The following is a 15,026-nucleotide window of genomic DNA, read 5'->3' on the forward strand; positions in this document are numbered from 1 at the left end:
GATAGGATGGAGCTAGACCGTGTAGTATTTTATACGTAAGTAGTAAAACCTTAAAGTCACATCTTAAGTGCACAGGAAGCCAGTGCAGGTGAGCCAGTATAGGTATATATGTATGTATATATGTATATAAAGGTATATACAGTACAAGTATATATGTATGTATATATGTATATAAAGGTATATACAGTATAGGTATATATGTATGTATATATGTATATAAAGGTATATACAGTATAGGTATATATATATATATATATATATATATATATATATATATATATATATAGTTATACATGTATATACAGTATAGGCCTAATATGATCAAACTTTATTGTTCTTGTCAAAAAACTAGCAGCCGCATTTTGTACCGACTGTAATCTTTTAATGCTAGACATGGGGAGACCCCAAAATTATACGTTGCAGTAATCGAGACAAGACTTTACATCTTAAAGGTTTAAAACAATTATTTGGGAATGTCCGGCGGGCCAGATTGAAAAGCTTAACGGGCCGCGTCTAGCCCCCGGGCCATAATTTGCCCAGGTCTGGTCTAGATCATACATACAATATATATACTGGAGAAATCAAATACAGATATCATCTATTGCTGTATGGCGAGTGATTATACAGCTGGATGGAGTGCAGAATGAAGGACTTGTTGAATGGAACGCTGTGGGAAGGAAGCTGAAGGAGCCTGTTGGAGTATGAACTCCGCTGTCCCTCAATTGTCTGCTGGAGTGGGTGGGCAGGATAGTCCATGATGGCCAGCAGTCTGTCCAGTGTCCTCCTGTCCCTCACCGACAAATGTCTCTCAATTGTGTGCTGGAGTGGGTGGGCAGGATAGTCCATGATGGCCAGCAGTCTGTCCAGTGTCCTCCTGTCCCTCACCGACAAATGTCCCTCAATTGTGTGCTGGAGTGGGTGGGCAGGATAGTCCATGATGGCCAGCAGTCTGTCCAGTGTCCTCCTGTCCCTCACCGACAAATGTCCCTCAATTGTGTGCTGGAGTGGGTGGGCAGGATAGTCCATGATGGCCAGCAGTCTGTCCAGTGTCCTCCTGTCCCTCACCGACAAATGTCCCTCAATTGTCTGCTGGAGTGGGTGGGCAGGATAGTCCATGATGGCCAGCAGTCTGTCCAGTGTCCTCCTGTCCCTCACCGACAAATGTCCCTCAATTGTGTGCTGGAGTGGGTGGGCAGGATAGTCCATGATGGCCAGCAGTCTGTCCAGTGTCCTCCTGTCCCTCACCGACAAATGTCCCTCAATTGTGTGCTGGAGTGGGTGGGCAGGATAGTCCATGATGGCCAGCAGTCTGTCCAGTGTCCTCCTGTCCCTCACCGACAAATATCCCTCAATTGTCTGCTGGAGTGGGTGGGCAGGATAGTCCATGATGGCCAGCAGTCTGTCCAGTGTCCTCCTGTCCCTCACCGACAAATGTCCCTCAATTGTGTGCTGGAGTGGGTGGGCAGGATAGTCCATGATGGCCAGCAGTCTGTCCAGTGTCCTCCTGTCCCTCACCGACAAATGTCCCTCAATTGTGTGCTGGAGTGGGTGGGCAGGATAGTCCATGATGGCCAGCAGTCTGTCCAGTGTCCTCCTGTCCCTCACCGACAAATGTCCCTCAATTGTGTGCTGGAGTGGGTGGGCAGGATAGTCCATGATGGCCAGCAGTCTGTCCAGTGTCCTCCTGTCCCTCACCGACACAAAGGCCTCCAACTGCGTGCCAATAGTTTGGCTGACTTTTCAGATCAGTTTGTCAGTCCTGTTTGAGTCCCTTTAGCTGGTGCTGCTGCCCCAACAAAGCCCTGCAGAGTACAGGGCACTGGCCACAACAGACTGATAAAAGATCTCCAACAGCTTGCTGCACACATTGAAGGACCTAAGCTTCCTTAGGAAAAAGAGTCTGCAGATTTGTAGATGATTAAAAAAAAAAGGTCTCCCAGGAGCTTCTATGACCATAACACAAGATGGTTACTGCTAAAGTGAACAAGGTTCCAGGTTTCTCATCAGTGATTTGGATTTGTGGCAACAGATGTAGAACAAGTGACTGCACTTTGCAAGTTTTATTTCAAGCCCGTTGCAGCAAAAGGCAGTAGCACAAGAAAGTTATTCCAGCATGTGAAACAGAGCCATCCAGCCACAAATGCAACTTTCAACTTTAAAGCCCTTCTTTCAAGTGTCCACCATGGTGCCCGAGCGTTCAGCCGCTCTGCCCCTCATCTTTGGAACTCTCTGCCACCAGACCTTCGGAACTTAGACTCAATATCTCTCTTCAAATCAAGACTCAAAACACACCTTTTCCTGGCTGCTCATTCACTGTAGATCTTATCGATCTTTATTGCTGTTTTTATCCAATTAGTTTTATTGTTTTAATTTTGTACGGTGTCCTTGAGTGCCCAGAAGTGCGCCTTCTAAGTAAAATGTATTATTATTATTATTATTTCCAAGGCGAACAAGAACACAAACAACACACTCCTGCTAAAAAGCAGCTTACTGTGGTGGAATCGTTAACTGAAGGTACGTCATTTTTGATAAGAAAGTTCACGAGAAACGAGAGCTATCACTAAAGATGTGGTGTCCAGATCTACCGTGGAAAAGCCCGGGTTGGTTCACTTACTGGAACTTTAGACCCCAGGTGTTGCTGTTTGTCCGTGTAACAAAGTTGAAAAAAATCTTAAATGTCATTTCTTGTGAAAAGAATCAGAGATTGTATTTTACCACCCAGGCCTACAGTTACCTTTTTAAGTGACTAAATGTTTTTCTGTCTCCAAATTTAAAGATTAAAGGGCTTCCTGAAGGTTTTGAGCATCCACATATTGGCTCCAACTATTCTGTTGAAACGGTGGAGAAAACCTGGGCAGCCCTGCAGAACTTTAAAGAGGGCAACGCTGTGTTTTCATTCCCAAACACTCCAGTTAAATGTGCCGGAGCTCCACAGAAGATCATGTTCCTCTCGGATGCTTTCCTTAGAAAGGTGAGTCACTTTTCTCTTTGGACGTTCGGTGACGTTCTCCCTGAGAACTTTGGTTTGCATGCGGGTCAGGTTAATCCATCCATCCATCCATCTTATTCCGTTTATCTGAGGTCTGGTCGCGGGGGCAGCAGCCTAAGCAGGGAAGCCCAGACTTCCCTCTCCCCAGCCACTTTGTCCAGCTCTTCCCGGGGGATCCCGAGGCGTTCCCAGGCCAGCCGGGAGACATAGTCTTCCCAACGTGTCCTGGGTCTTCCCTGTGGCCTCCTACCGTTTGGAGGTGCCCTAAACACCTCCCTAGGGAGGCGTTCGGGTGGCATCCTGACCAGATGCCTGAACCACCTCATCTGGCTCCTCTCGATGTGGAGGAGCAGCGGCTTTACTTTGAGTTCCTCCCGGATGGCAGAGCTTCTCACCATATCTCTAAGGGAGAGACCCGCCACACTGCGAAGGAAACTCATTTGGGCCACTTGTACCCGTGATCTTGTCCTTTCAGTCATGACCCAAAGGTCATGACCATAGGTGAGGATGGGAATGTAGATCGACCGGTAAATTGAGAGCTTTGCCTTCCGGTTCAGCTCCTTCTTCACCACAATGGATTGATACAGCGTCCGCATTACTGAAGACGCCGCACCGATCCGCCTGTCGATCTCACGATCCACTCTTCCCTCACTCGTGAACAAGACTCCCAGGTACTTGAACTCCTCCACTTGGGGCAGGGTCTCCTCCCTAACCCGGAGATGGCACTCCACCTTTTTCAGCACCTCTGACTATGAGGTGCTGATTCTCATTCCAGTCGCTTCACACTCGGCTGCGAACCGATCCAGTGAGAGCTGAAGATCCCGGCCAGATGAAGCCATCAGGACCACATCATCTGCAAAAAGCAGAGACCTAATCCTGCGGTCACCAAACCGGAACCCCTCAATGCCTTGACTGCGCCTAGAAATTCTGTCCATAAAAGTTATGAACAGAATGGGTGACAAAGGACAGCCTTGGCGGAGTCCAACCCTCACTGGAAATGTGTTCGACTTACTGCCAGCAATGCGGACCAAGCTCTGACACTGATCATACAGGGAGTGGACCGCCACAATAAGACAGTCCCATACCCCATACTCTCTGAGCACTCCCCACAGGACTTCCCGAGGGACACGGTCCAATGCCTTCTCCAAGTCCACAAAGCACATGTAGACTGGTTGGGCAAACTCCCATGCACCCTCCCTCAAGAACCCTGCCCAGAGTATAGAGCTGGTCCACAGTTCCACCACCAGGACAAAAACCACACTGTTCCTCCTGTATCCGAGGTTGGACTATCCGAGGTAGTCTCCTCTCCAGTACTCCTGAATAAACCTTACCGGGGAGGCTGAGGAGTGTGATCCCACCATAGTTGGAACACACCCTCTGGTCCCCCTTCTTAAAGAGAGGAACTACCACCCCGGTTAGGTTAATTCAGTGTTTTTTTTATTATTTTCTGTTGTGACCCTGCAAGGGGACAGATTATTTTCACGACCCCTTATTTTCACTTTATTGTCCAAATGAAGTTGTTTATGAACTTAATTTATAACTTTCAACCATTCTGCTCAGTCTTTCAGTACATTTCCATGCAGTCATTTGCTCAGACTTCTCAAAATAATGTGGCTTAAAGTAAGATTTATACACAACACATGGAAACACCTGCATCTAAAAATATGTTTTTTTTCATTTGGAATAACACATATATAATATGCTATTGGAAGCCAGTTATTGGCAAGTAGTGAGCTGTCTGTGTGCCAAAATGTGTTGGGGACCAACTGCCAAAAAACTCCAGTGACTTCCTGACATCCACTATATTGCCAAAAGTATTTGGCCACCTGCTTTGACTCACATATGAACTTGAAGTGCCATCCCATTCCTAACCCATAGGGTTGAATATGATGTGGGTCCACCTTTTGCAGCTATTACAGCTTCAATTCCTCTGGGAAGGCTGTCCACAAGGTTGCGGAGTGTGGTTATAGGGATTGTCCACCAGTCTTCCAAAAGCGCATTGGTGAGGTCACACGTGTTGTTCGAGAAGATCTGGCTCTCAGTCTCCGTTCTAATTCACCCCAAAGGTGTTCTATGGGGTTCAGGTCAGGACTCTGTGCAGGCCAGTCAAGTTCATCCACACCAGACTCTGCAATACCCCAAAATGATCAACAGGAATTTCTGGGAATTAATATTCTACATCCTTCAATTGGAATTGGAATTGAGATTTTGTTTACAACCTTAATTCAAGTTAATGCCACATGTCTCCCTAAATCAGCTGGTAAAGGCTCCAGATGAATGAATGATGAAACGTATCAGTGTCTAAATGTTTATTTTTCTGGTATGTGTTTGATGTGAAGACAGGAAAGAGGGCGGGGGCCAATATCATTTACAACACATCCCTGCCAGTGCTGTTTGGAGTCAAGAAATATGCTGATGCTCTCTGGGACATCGTCAAGGAACGCGACATAAAAGTGAACCTGAGGCAGAACCTGATTGAAGTCAGGGCAGACAAGCAAGAAGCCGTGTTTGAAAATCTTGACAAAGCGGGCGAGACTACTGTGTTTCAGGTAACTCTCATGTGAGCTTGTGTGTGCTTTTCATATCTGATCAGTACTCCTGCAACGCTCCCTGTGCCTAAAACATGTCTCAACCCTTTTTTTAAAGAGGACCTGTGATCATGCTAATCTACATTTAACACACTTGTTCTAAAAAGCAGTGTAGCAGTTAATCCAACTTTGGACTGGCCCACATTGGGAAAGAAAACAATCCGGCCTAAAGATTGTGGCCAAAACAACAATTTATTTAGTAGACAAGAAAGCAGACAGCAGCCACAGTCTTGGCACGGGAGAGCAGATTGACAGAATAGCACTCCAGATACACTGGAATGCTTCCCCCAGCAGCGAGACGCCACTTTCAGCAGCCCAGTGATAAGACAATACAGCCAAATCACATGATAGATCACTTCAAGACCCACAAAGGTCCTCACAAAAGACCTTTCATAATATTTACTTTATTGAACCCTTAATAATTCTTCATTTTAGAAAAAATGGTCTCATTCCTGTGAACCCTTATTGTCAGTAAAGGTTTGGTACAACGACAGTGAATGATAGCAAGAAAATATTACAAATCTTTTTCCGTCCATCCATCTTCTTCTGCTTATCCGAGGTCGGGTCACCGGGGCAGCAGCCAAAGTAGGGAAGCCCAGACTTGCCTCTCCTCAGCCACTTCTTCCTGTCCTTACCAAGGGATCTTGAGACGTTCCCAGGCCAGCCGGGAGACACAGTCTTCCCAATGTGTCCTGGGTCTTCCCCGTGGCCTCCTACCGGTCGGATGTGTCCTAAACACCTCCCTAGGGAGGCGTTGGGGTGGCATCCTGACCAGATGCCTGAACCACCTTATCTGGCTCCTCTCCATGTGGAGGAGCAGCAGCTTTACTTTGAGCTCCTCCAGGATGACAGAGCTTCTCACCCTATCTCTAAGGGAGAGACCGCTTGTACCCGTGATCTTGTCCTTTCGGTCATGACCCAAAGCTCATGACCATAGGTGAGGACAGGAACGTAGATCGACGGTAAATTGAGAGCTTTGCCTTCCAGCTAAGCTCCTTCTTCACCACAACAGATCGGTACAGCGTCCGCATTACTGAAAACGCCGCACCGAACCGCCTGTCGATCTCACCATCCACTCTTCCCTCACTGGTGAACAAGACTCCCAGGTACTTGAACTCCTCCACTTGGGGCAAGATCTCCTTCCCAACCTGTAGATGGCACTCCACCCTTTTCCAAGCAAATCTTTTTTTGTTTCCTAATCCTTTTTTCATTTGATTGCATAGGTGGGCACCAAGTTCTCGCTCCTGGTGAGGAGGCTTTTAACTCAAAGTTCTGCTCTCAACTCAGAGCCCAGAAAGCCAAGACACTACTATCTTTGTTTTTTCAACGAAGAAAATACGAAGCCATAAGCTATGAAAATGAGCAAAGTTAGAGGACTGATGCGTGGATCAGCTTTCTGTTTACACCGTGGAGAAACTGGACTTTCAAAATCTCATAGAGCAAATATAAATAGGGCTTTTTCCACAACTGGTTATAATATTTCTTGTAATTAAGATATTTCTATTAAATTTTGGGACTGTTTTTAAATGTTTTTCATCTTTGTGGTATTGAAAGAGATATCAAGTAGACAGTTGAAGTATTGTGACAATCCTAACAGCAAGTAACTGTTCCTTCTGCTCTTCTTTAGTACGAGATGCTCCATGTCACTCCACCGATGGGACCCAACTCAGTCGTTAAAGGCAGCCCACTGGCAGACGAGGCTGGCTGGCTGGACGTGGACAAAGAAAACCTTCAACATAACAAGTACCCTAATGTGTTTGGGATTGGAGACTGCACCAACCTGCCCACTTCCAAAACGGCTGCTGCCGTTGGTAAGTAGTCTTTCTCATTACCTTGGCTAGATACCATGGACAATGGGGACATACTGGACCTTTTTGAAGATATTGCTGGAAATCAAATTGCCCCTTATGAAAAATCTGTACTCTGTAAGACATGCAGACACTAGAAAGGACAGACAGGCTCATTTCAATTTTCTGGTGGTGTCTGGGCCACGTAAGGCAAACTGCATATTGTGTCTATGATGTCATCATCATTACTGGTTAGCAGACTTCATTGAATTGTCTACAAATTTAAGATTGAAACTCTGTTTATTTATTGAAATGGATGAGTGGATGCTTAGGTAGCAATTAGTCGTCTTGGGGTGGATCACACAATGTACTGTGTACCCCTCAAACTACTGGAGGACTTTGCATTTCCTATTGATCGCAGGAGATTTGTGGTATTGTTATGCCCATATAAGGCTCACCCAAGATGAACAGGTCCTATGAGAGGGACCAGACAAACTGGAGTTCAAAGAACTCCTGATGATGATTTCAATGTTGGAGCAGGTTTTCCTTTGCCTACTACAGGCCACCCAAGCCTCCTTCTGGAGCCATGCAGGTATTTCTGGGTATTTGTTTTATTTCTGCTGCTTCTCTCACTGCTCAATATTAATTCTAATAAGAAACTTCATCATGGCATTGCGATCGTCAAAGCTACTAATTCAGAGACTTCATGATCTGTCTTGCAGGTTTGAAGTGCGCCTTGTGGTCCGTGTATGCGGCATGCATTGCTCCACAAAACACCAATTGATTTTGCTTTGATTTAGATTAATTGGTCTCCGTTGGGGTAATTGATTTTCAATGCTGTACATTTAAAACATAGACATTACACATCACGGACAAAAATAACAAAAAGACATCATACATGACCAAAACATTTACATGTTTGTCAGACAGGTCGGCCGGGCCTGCTGTTTAGGACGGCTTTAGCTGCAGGGATAAGGCTTTTCCCGAGGAATTTGATGGTTCTGAAGCTGCGCCCTGATGGTAGTGGGAGGATGGATTGGTGTAGTGGGTGAGTCATATCCTGGACTATTGTGTTTACCAGTTCAATGATGGACCAGTGGTTTGGATCTGAAATGTCTCATACACACCACCGGCTAATTATTGGTTCCCATAATGATTACTCAACATAAATAGTAGACAACTACAAATATTTAAAAAAAAAAAATGAACAAAGTTTCCATATGTTGGATGGTCATCCTTATTGTGGTAAAGGGGAGAAGTTTGTTAAGTCGGAGTTACATTTCATAGAAATGAAAAATATTAAGAAAGGGGTGCCAAGCTTCCAAATAAGAAAACATATCTAAAAAAATGAATCCACCAACAGTATGAAGGCCGCCAACGTTCTTATGTTGCTTCTGCCTCTGACGGTTGGTTTTCTTCAATCCGGTTTCAGGGCAAATCACTCGACGGAGACAGCCCTCACAAAAATGACTAATGATCTAATGATCTATTGCTAACGATGGATTCTGATGCGTCATCTATGTTGCTGCTCCTCGATCTTAGCGCTGCTTTCGATACTGTCGATCATAATATTTTATTAGAACGTATCAAAACACGAATTGGTATGTCAGACTCAACCCTGTCTTGGTTTAACTCTTATCTTACTGATAGGATGCAGTGTGTCTCCCATAACAATGTGACCTCGGACTACGTTAAGGTAACGTGTGGCGTTCCCCAGGGTTCGGTCCTTGGCCCTGCACTCTTCAGTATCTACATGCTGCCGCTAGGTGACATCATACGCAAATACGGTGTTAGCTTTCACTGTTATGCTGATGACACCCAACTCTACATGCCCCTAAAGCTGACCAACACGCCGGATTGTAGTCAGCTGGAGGCGTGTCTTAATGAAATTAAACAATGGATGTCCGCTAACTTTTTGCAACTCAACGCCAAAAAAACGGAAATGCTGATTATCGGTCCTGCTAGACACCGAACTCTATTTAATAATACAACTCTAACATTTGACAACCAAACAATTAAACAAGGCGACACGGTAAAAAATCTGGGTATTATCTTCGACCCAACTCTCTCCTTTGAGGCACACATTAAAAGCGTTACTAAAACGGCCTTCTTTCATCTCCGCAATATCGCTAAAATTCGCTCCATTCTGTCCACTAAAGACGCTGAGATCATTATCCATGCGTTTGTTACGTCTCGCCTCGACTACTGTAACGTATTATTTTCTAGCATTAAAAGATTACAGTTGGTACAAAATGCGGCTGCTAGACTTTTGACAAGAACAAGAAAGTTTGATCACATTACACCTGTACTGGCTCACCTGCACTGGCTTCCTGTGCACTTAAGATGTGACTTTAAGGTTTTACTACTTACGTATAAAATACTACACGGTCTAGCTCCATCCTATCTTGCCGATTGTATTGTACCATATGTCCCGGCAAGAAATCTACATTCAAAGGACTCCGGCTTATTAGTGATCCCCAAAGCCCAAAAAAAGTCTGCGGGCTGTAGAGCTTTTTCATTTCGGGCTCCAGTACTCTGGAATGCCCTCCCGGTAACAGTTCGAGATGCCACCTCAGTAGAAGCATTTAAGTCTCACCTTAAAACTCATTTGTATACTCTAGCCTTTAAATAGACTCCCTTTTTAGACCAGTTGATCTGCCGTTTCTCTTCTTTTTCTTCTATGTCCCACTCTCCTTTGTGGAGGGAGTCCGGTCCGATCCGGTGGCCATGTACTGCTCGCCTGTGTATCGGCTGGGGACATCTCTGCGCTGCTGATCAGCCTCCGCTTGGGATGGTTTCCTACTGGCTCCGCTGTGAACGGGACTCTCGCTGCTGTGTTGGATCCGCTTTGGACTGGACTCTCGCGACTGTGTTGGATCCATTATGGATTGATCTTTCACAGTATCATGTTCTCATATGTTCTCATAGTCATCAGTATCACAGTATCATGTTCTCATAGTCATCATTGTCACCGACGTCCCACTGGGTCATTATTGTCACCGATGTCCCACTGGGTGTGAGTTTTCCTTGCCCTTATGTGGGCCTACCGAGGATGTCGTAGTGGTTTGTGCAGCCCTTTGAGACACTAGTGATTTAGGGCTATATAAGTAAACATTGATTGATTGATTGATTCAGAAAACTCACCATTGCAATCTACTCTTCAACTGCAGGGAAAGTGTGGGTCCATCCAGACGTATTTTGAAAAATACCCTATCATTCATTTTCATGATATACCGTACCAAACCATACCAACTTTATTTATAAAGCCATTTAAAAAACAACCACATTTGAAGAACAAAGGGCTTGACACCACAAAGAAATAGAGGCTAAGGACAGACTCAGCCTTCCCAGTAAGATTTACTCAGGAGTACTGGAGAGGAGGCTACCTCGGATAGTCCAACCTCGGATACAGGAGGAACAGTGTGGTTTTGGTCCTGGTGGTGGAACTGTGGACCAGCTCTATACTCTGGGCAGGTCCTTGAGGGTGCATGGGAGTTTGTCCAACCAGTCTACATGTGCTTTGTGGACTTTGAGAGCGCATTGGACCGTGTCCCTCGGGAAGTCCTGTGGGGAGTGCTCAGAGAGTATGGGGTATGGGACTGTCTTATTGTGGCGGTCCACTCCCTGTATGATCAGTGTCAGAACTTGGTCCACATTGCTGGCAGTAAGTCGGACACATTTCCAGTGAGGGTTGGCTGTCCTTTGTCACCCATTCTGTTCATGACTTTCATGGACAGAATTTCTAGGCACAGGCAAGGCGTTGAGAGGATTTGGTTTGGTGGCTGCAGGATTAGGTCTCTGCTTTTTGCAGACGATGTGGTCCTGATGGCTTCATCTGGCCAGGATCTTCAGCTCTCACTGGATCGGTTCGCAGCCGAGTGTGAAGCGACCGGAATGAGAATCAGCACTTCCAAGTCCGAGTCCATGGTTCTCGCCTGGAAAAGGGTGGAATGCCATCTCCGGGTTGGGGAGGAGACCCTGCCCCAAGTGGAGGAGTTCAAGTACCTGGGAGTCTTGTTCACAAGTGAGGGAAGAGTGGATGGTGAGATCGACAGGCGGATCGGTGCGGCGTCTTCAGTAATGCGGACACTGTATCAATCCATTGTGGTGAAGAAGGAGCTGAGCCGGAAGGCAAAGCTCTCAATTTACCGGTCGATCTACGTTCCCATCCTCACCTATGGTCATGAGCTTCGGGTCATGACCGAAAGGACAAGATCACGGGTACAAGCGGCCCAAATGAGTTTCCTCTCCCTTAGAGATAGGGTGAGACCAGCTGCAGACGTGAGAGGGAGGATTGACTAATTCCAAAATACAAAGAGTAATCCAGCCGAGATGTGATAAAGGCATGGATTACTGTCTGAAACTCTTGCCTAGAAAAAAAGGTTTTTAACCTTGGCCAGCTGACTTAAATAAAAAAACTATTTGTCACTTGAAAAGCTGAGAGTCTTTTAAGATGCCCGTTGATGTGGTGGTTAAGTAAAAAAGGGAAACTCTGTAGTCAGATTTTATTGCAATACAGCCTCTCACTCTCTCTCTCTCTCTCCCTCTCTCTCTCTCTCTCTCTCCACACAACTAAGCTGCAATCAAGAGTCCAAAGAGCAACTGCACAGATAGTCTTCACAATGATCGCTGCTAATGAAAGGCCTACTGAAAGCCACTACTAGCCACCACGCAGTCTGATAGTTTATATATCAATGATGAAATATTAACATTGCAACACATGACAATACAGCCGCTTTACTTTACTAAATTGCAATTTTAAATTTCCCGGGAGTTTGGTCTTGAAAAGGTGGTGTAATGATGACGTGTACGCAAGACGTCACGGGTTTTAAGGAAGTATGAGCGTTGCACACACACACAGCTAAAAGTCGTCTGCTATAACAACATAATTACACAATATTTTGGACGTCTGGGTTGCTGAATCTTTTGCAATTTGTCAAAGTAGCAAGATAGAGTTGGGAAGCTTTAGCCTTTAGCCACACAAACACACGGTGATTCCTTGTTTAAAATTCCTGGAGGTCAGAGCGCGGTTAAGCGAACATGAAGCACGACGGAATGTCAACCAGCAGGTTTCGGTGAGAAAATTGTGGTTAAAAAGTCGCTTCTTACTGGAGAAAAGCTGAGCTTGTGGGTTAGGGTTAGGGTTAGAAATCATTGTATTCCGTTTATATTTACCTCCAACACAATTTACCAACTCATATGGAAACGGGGTTTATACCTGAGACACTTGTTAATAAACACTTGTAGTTTATTGATGGTGGTTTTCCAGGTTTCACAGCCATAAAGAAGGACATATTTTACATTTGTGTAGAACATTCTGCTTTTGGTGTTTCTGGAATGTTCCAAAGGCATGTCTGGCTCTGCTGATGCGCAGCTCGACATCTTTATCAGCTCCTCCATCTGTGCTTCCCAGGTAGACAAAGTCCACCACATCTTCCAGGTGGTGCTCCTCGATTGTGATAGGTTGATAGGATTTGGTGTTGAGCCTCATGACCTTGGTCTTCCCAGTGTTTCTCTTGAATGCTATCTGTTTACTGGTGGTCTTGTGCTGAATGTGTGCGTGTGTTCCTGAGATCAGAGCCAGGTCGTCATCCAAATCAAGGTCTTCTAGTTGTTCAAAAGGATTCCGGCGTAATCCTGTTGTGGGGGGGCGTGGCCTGCGGACCTTCAGCGAAGCGGGGTGTGGCAGAACCGGCTTCGAGATTAGCGACAGGTGCGTAGATGACACATCTGAGAGTGTTTGTCTAATCACCTGTCGCTCTTCTAAAGGCAGCAGTCGGGAAGGAGAGGAGGAAGGGTTGATGGCGGTTGGCCCTGGCTGTGCCCCGCCTACCTGGTCCGCCATCACCGGCAGGACCTCCAGCTGTTGGCGGCCGCTTGTTGCCAACTCCGCAAGCACGGCCGCGAGAGCCATCAGAGGGTCGTCCTTCCCCGACTCTGGTGGCCCCACATTGGGCGCCAAATTGTGGAAGTCGCTTCCTCCCGGGTTCTTTGGGCCACCAGTCAGCGATATCACCACTCCTTTCAGGGTCAACAATAATGTTTATTTTACAATAAACGCCAGATCGTGCAAAGTCTTTATGTGCTTTCCAGCAATTGTCTTTCCCCGATCGAGCACATGAATGGTTTCCTAAGAGTGGTCTGTCTTGCTCTCGCTCCCCTCGTGCTTCGCCAGTCGCCATCAACCACTCCTCCTCTCCTTCCCGACTGCTTTCTTTAACAGAGCGACAGGTGATTAGACAAACAATCTCAGCTGTGTCGCTAATCTCGAAGCCGGTTCTGCCATACCCTGCTTCGCTGTAGGTCTGCAGGCCACGCCCCCCACACCTGTCCTCTGGCTATCCACTGAAATGTTCATTGTCCAGTTGATGGAGATGAGGAAGAGGAGGACTTGCCGTACTCCTGTTTTTATAAGGAGGGTGTCCGAGAGCACTTGACCTGTCAATACATCATACATGCATTTGATGATGTTGAGCAGTTTTAGGGAGAAGCGGTAGGAAATGGATGGATGACAGGTAAGTCCAGGCCCACCTATGTCCACGTGAACAGCGCCTCCCTTCAACATGTCAGACACACTGCTTACAAAACTCTCATTCTGTCTGTTGGTGGCCATTACTAACAACTTTCATATTTCAATCAGATGTGTTCCGTTTTGCAAAACCTATGGCATGAAAACCTTTGATGTGTAGTACTTTGGCCACTAGGTGTCAGTAACGTCACAAGGATGTCATGCAGAGCTTCTCTATTTTCTGTTAAGAACCTTCAAGATAGAGGAAAAGGTTTTGCCCCCATTGTGTATTTAGTCTGTAACAGAAAAGCTATCAAGTTCATCAGTTTGTCTGAAAAACCAAAACATTATTTAAACCATAGGTGTCAAACTCTGAACCGCCGCCTCATTTCATTTGGCCCTTGAGGCAATATCAAATTAACATTACAGCTGGCCTGCCGGTGTTATACATTCACCACTAACCAGTCATACTTGCCAAACCTTCTGATTTTCAGTGCCCCTCCCAAATTCTCCCGATTTCCACCCGGACAACAATATTGGGGGCGTGCCTTTAGCGTCCTCTACAACCTGTCGTCACGTCCGCTTTCCCTCCATACAAACAGCGTGCCCACCAAGTCACATAATACAGTATATGCTGCTTGTACACACACACAAGTGAATGCAAGGCGTACTTGGTCAACAGCCATACAGGTCACACTGAGGGTGGCCGTACAAACAACTTCAACACTGTTACAAATATGCGCCACACTGTGAACCCACAGCAAACAAGAATGACAAACACATTTCGGGAGAACATCCGCACCGTAACACAACATAAACACAACACAACAAACACCCTTGCAGCACTAACTCTTCCGGGACGCTACAATATACACCCTGCCCCCCTAACCCCGCCCACCTCAACCTCCTCAGGCTCTCATTGCATGTCAAAAAAATAATGGAATTTGTGACTTCAATAATAAATATGGCAGTGCCAGGTTGGCACTTTTTTCCATAACTTGAGTTGATTTATTGTGGAAAACCTTGTTACATATTTTAATGCATCCAGCGGGGCATCACAACACAATGAGGCAAAATAATGTGTTCATTCCACCACTCTATATATCGGTATCGCTTGATATCGGAATCGGTAATTAAGAGTTGGACAATATTGG

The 15,026-nt window shown here is 45.9% G+C and overlaps 2 protein-coding genes across 3 annotated transcripts in view; one reads left to right on the forward strand and one right to left on the reverse strand.

The window, feature by feature from the left end:
* The window catches only part of LOC133563666 (sulfide:quinone oxidoreductase, mitochondrial-like), a 49,987-nt gene that overhangs the window by 22,611 nt on the left and 12,350 nt on the right, over nucleotides 1–15,026 (forward strand). Inside the window, exons 5-7 of the mRNA XM_061917929.1 lie at nucleotides 2,777–2,971; nucleotides 5,329–5,538; nucleotides 7,205–7,388. Coding sequence (XP_061773913.1) covers nucleotides 2,777–2,971; nucleotides 5,329–5,538; nucleotides 7,205–7,388 — 589 coding nt within the window. The remainder of the gene's footprint in view (nucleotides 1–2,776; nucleotides 2,972–5,328; nucleotides 5,539–7,204; nucleotides 7,389–15,026) is intronic.
* LOC133563667 (uncharacterized) overlaps nucleotides 12,598–15,026 on the reverse strand; it is a 57,190-nt gene continuing 54,761 nt past the window's right edge. The window contains exons 2-3 of one of the 2 annotated variants that reach the window (XM_061917931.1): nucleotides 13,653–13,802; nucleotides 12,598–13,578 (exon numbers count right to left, since the gene is read on the reverse strand). In XM_061917931.1, coding sequence (XP_061773915.1) covers nucleotides 12,637–13,278 — 642 coding nt within the window. In that variant the 5' untranslated portion in view covers nucleotides 13,279–13,578; nucleotides 13,653–13,802 and the 3' untranslated portion in view covers nucleotides 12,598–12,636. Of the gene's footprint in view, nucleotides 13,579–13,652; nucleotides 14,741–15,026 lie in introns of those variants that run through there. The other variant, XM_061917930.1, reaches the window with a different exon arrangement.

Source organism: Nerophis ophidion, linkage group LG12, assembly GCF_033978795.1.
Source record: "Nerophis ophidion isolate RoL-2023_Sa linkage group LG12, RoL_Noph_v1.0, whole genome shotgun sequence".
Lineage (NCBI taxonomy): Eukaryota > Metazoa > Chordata > Actinopteri > Syngnathiformes > Syngnathidae > Nerophis > Nerophis ophidion.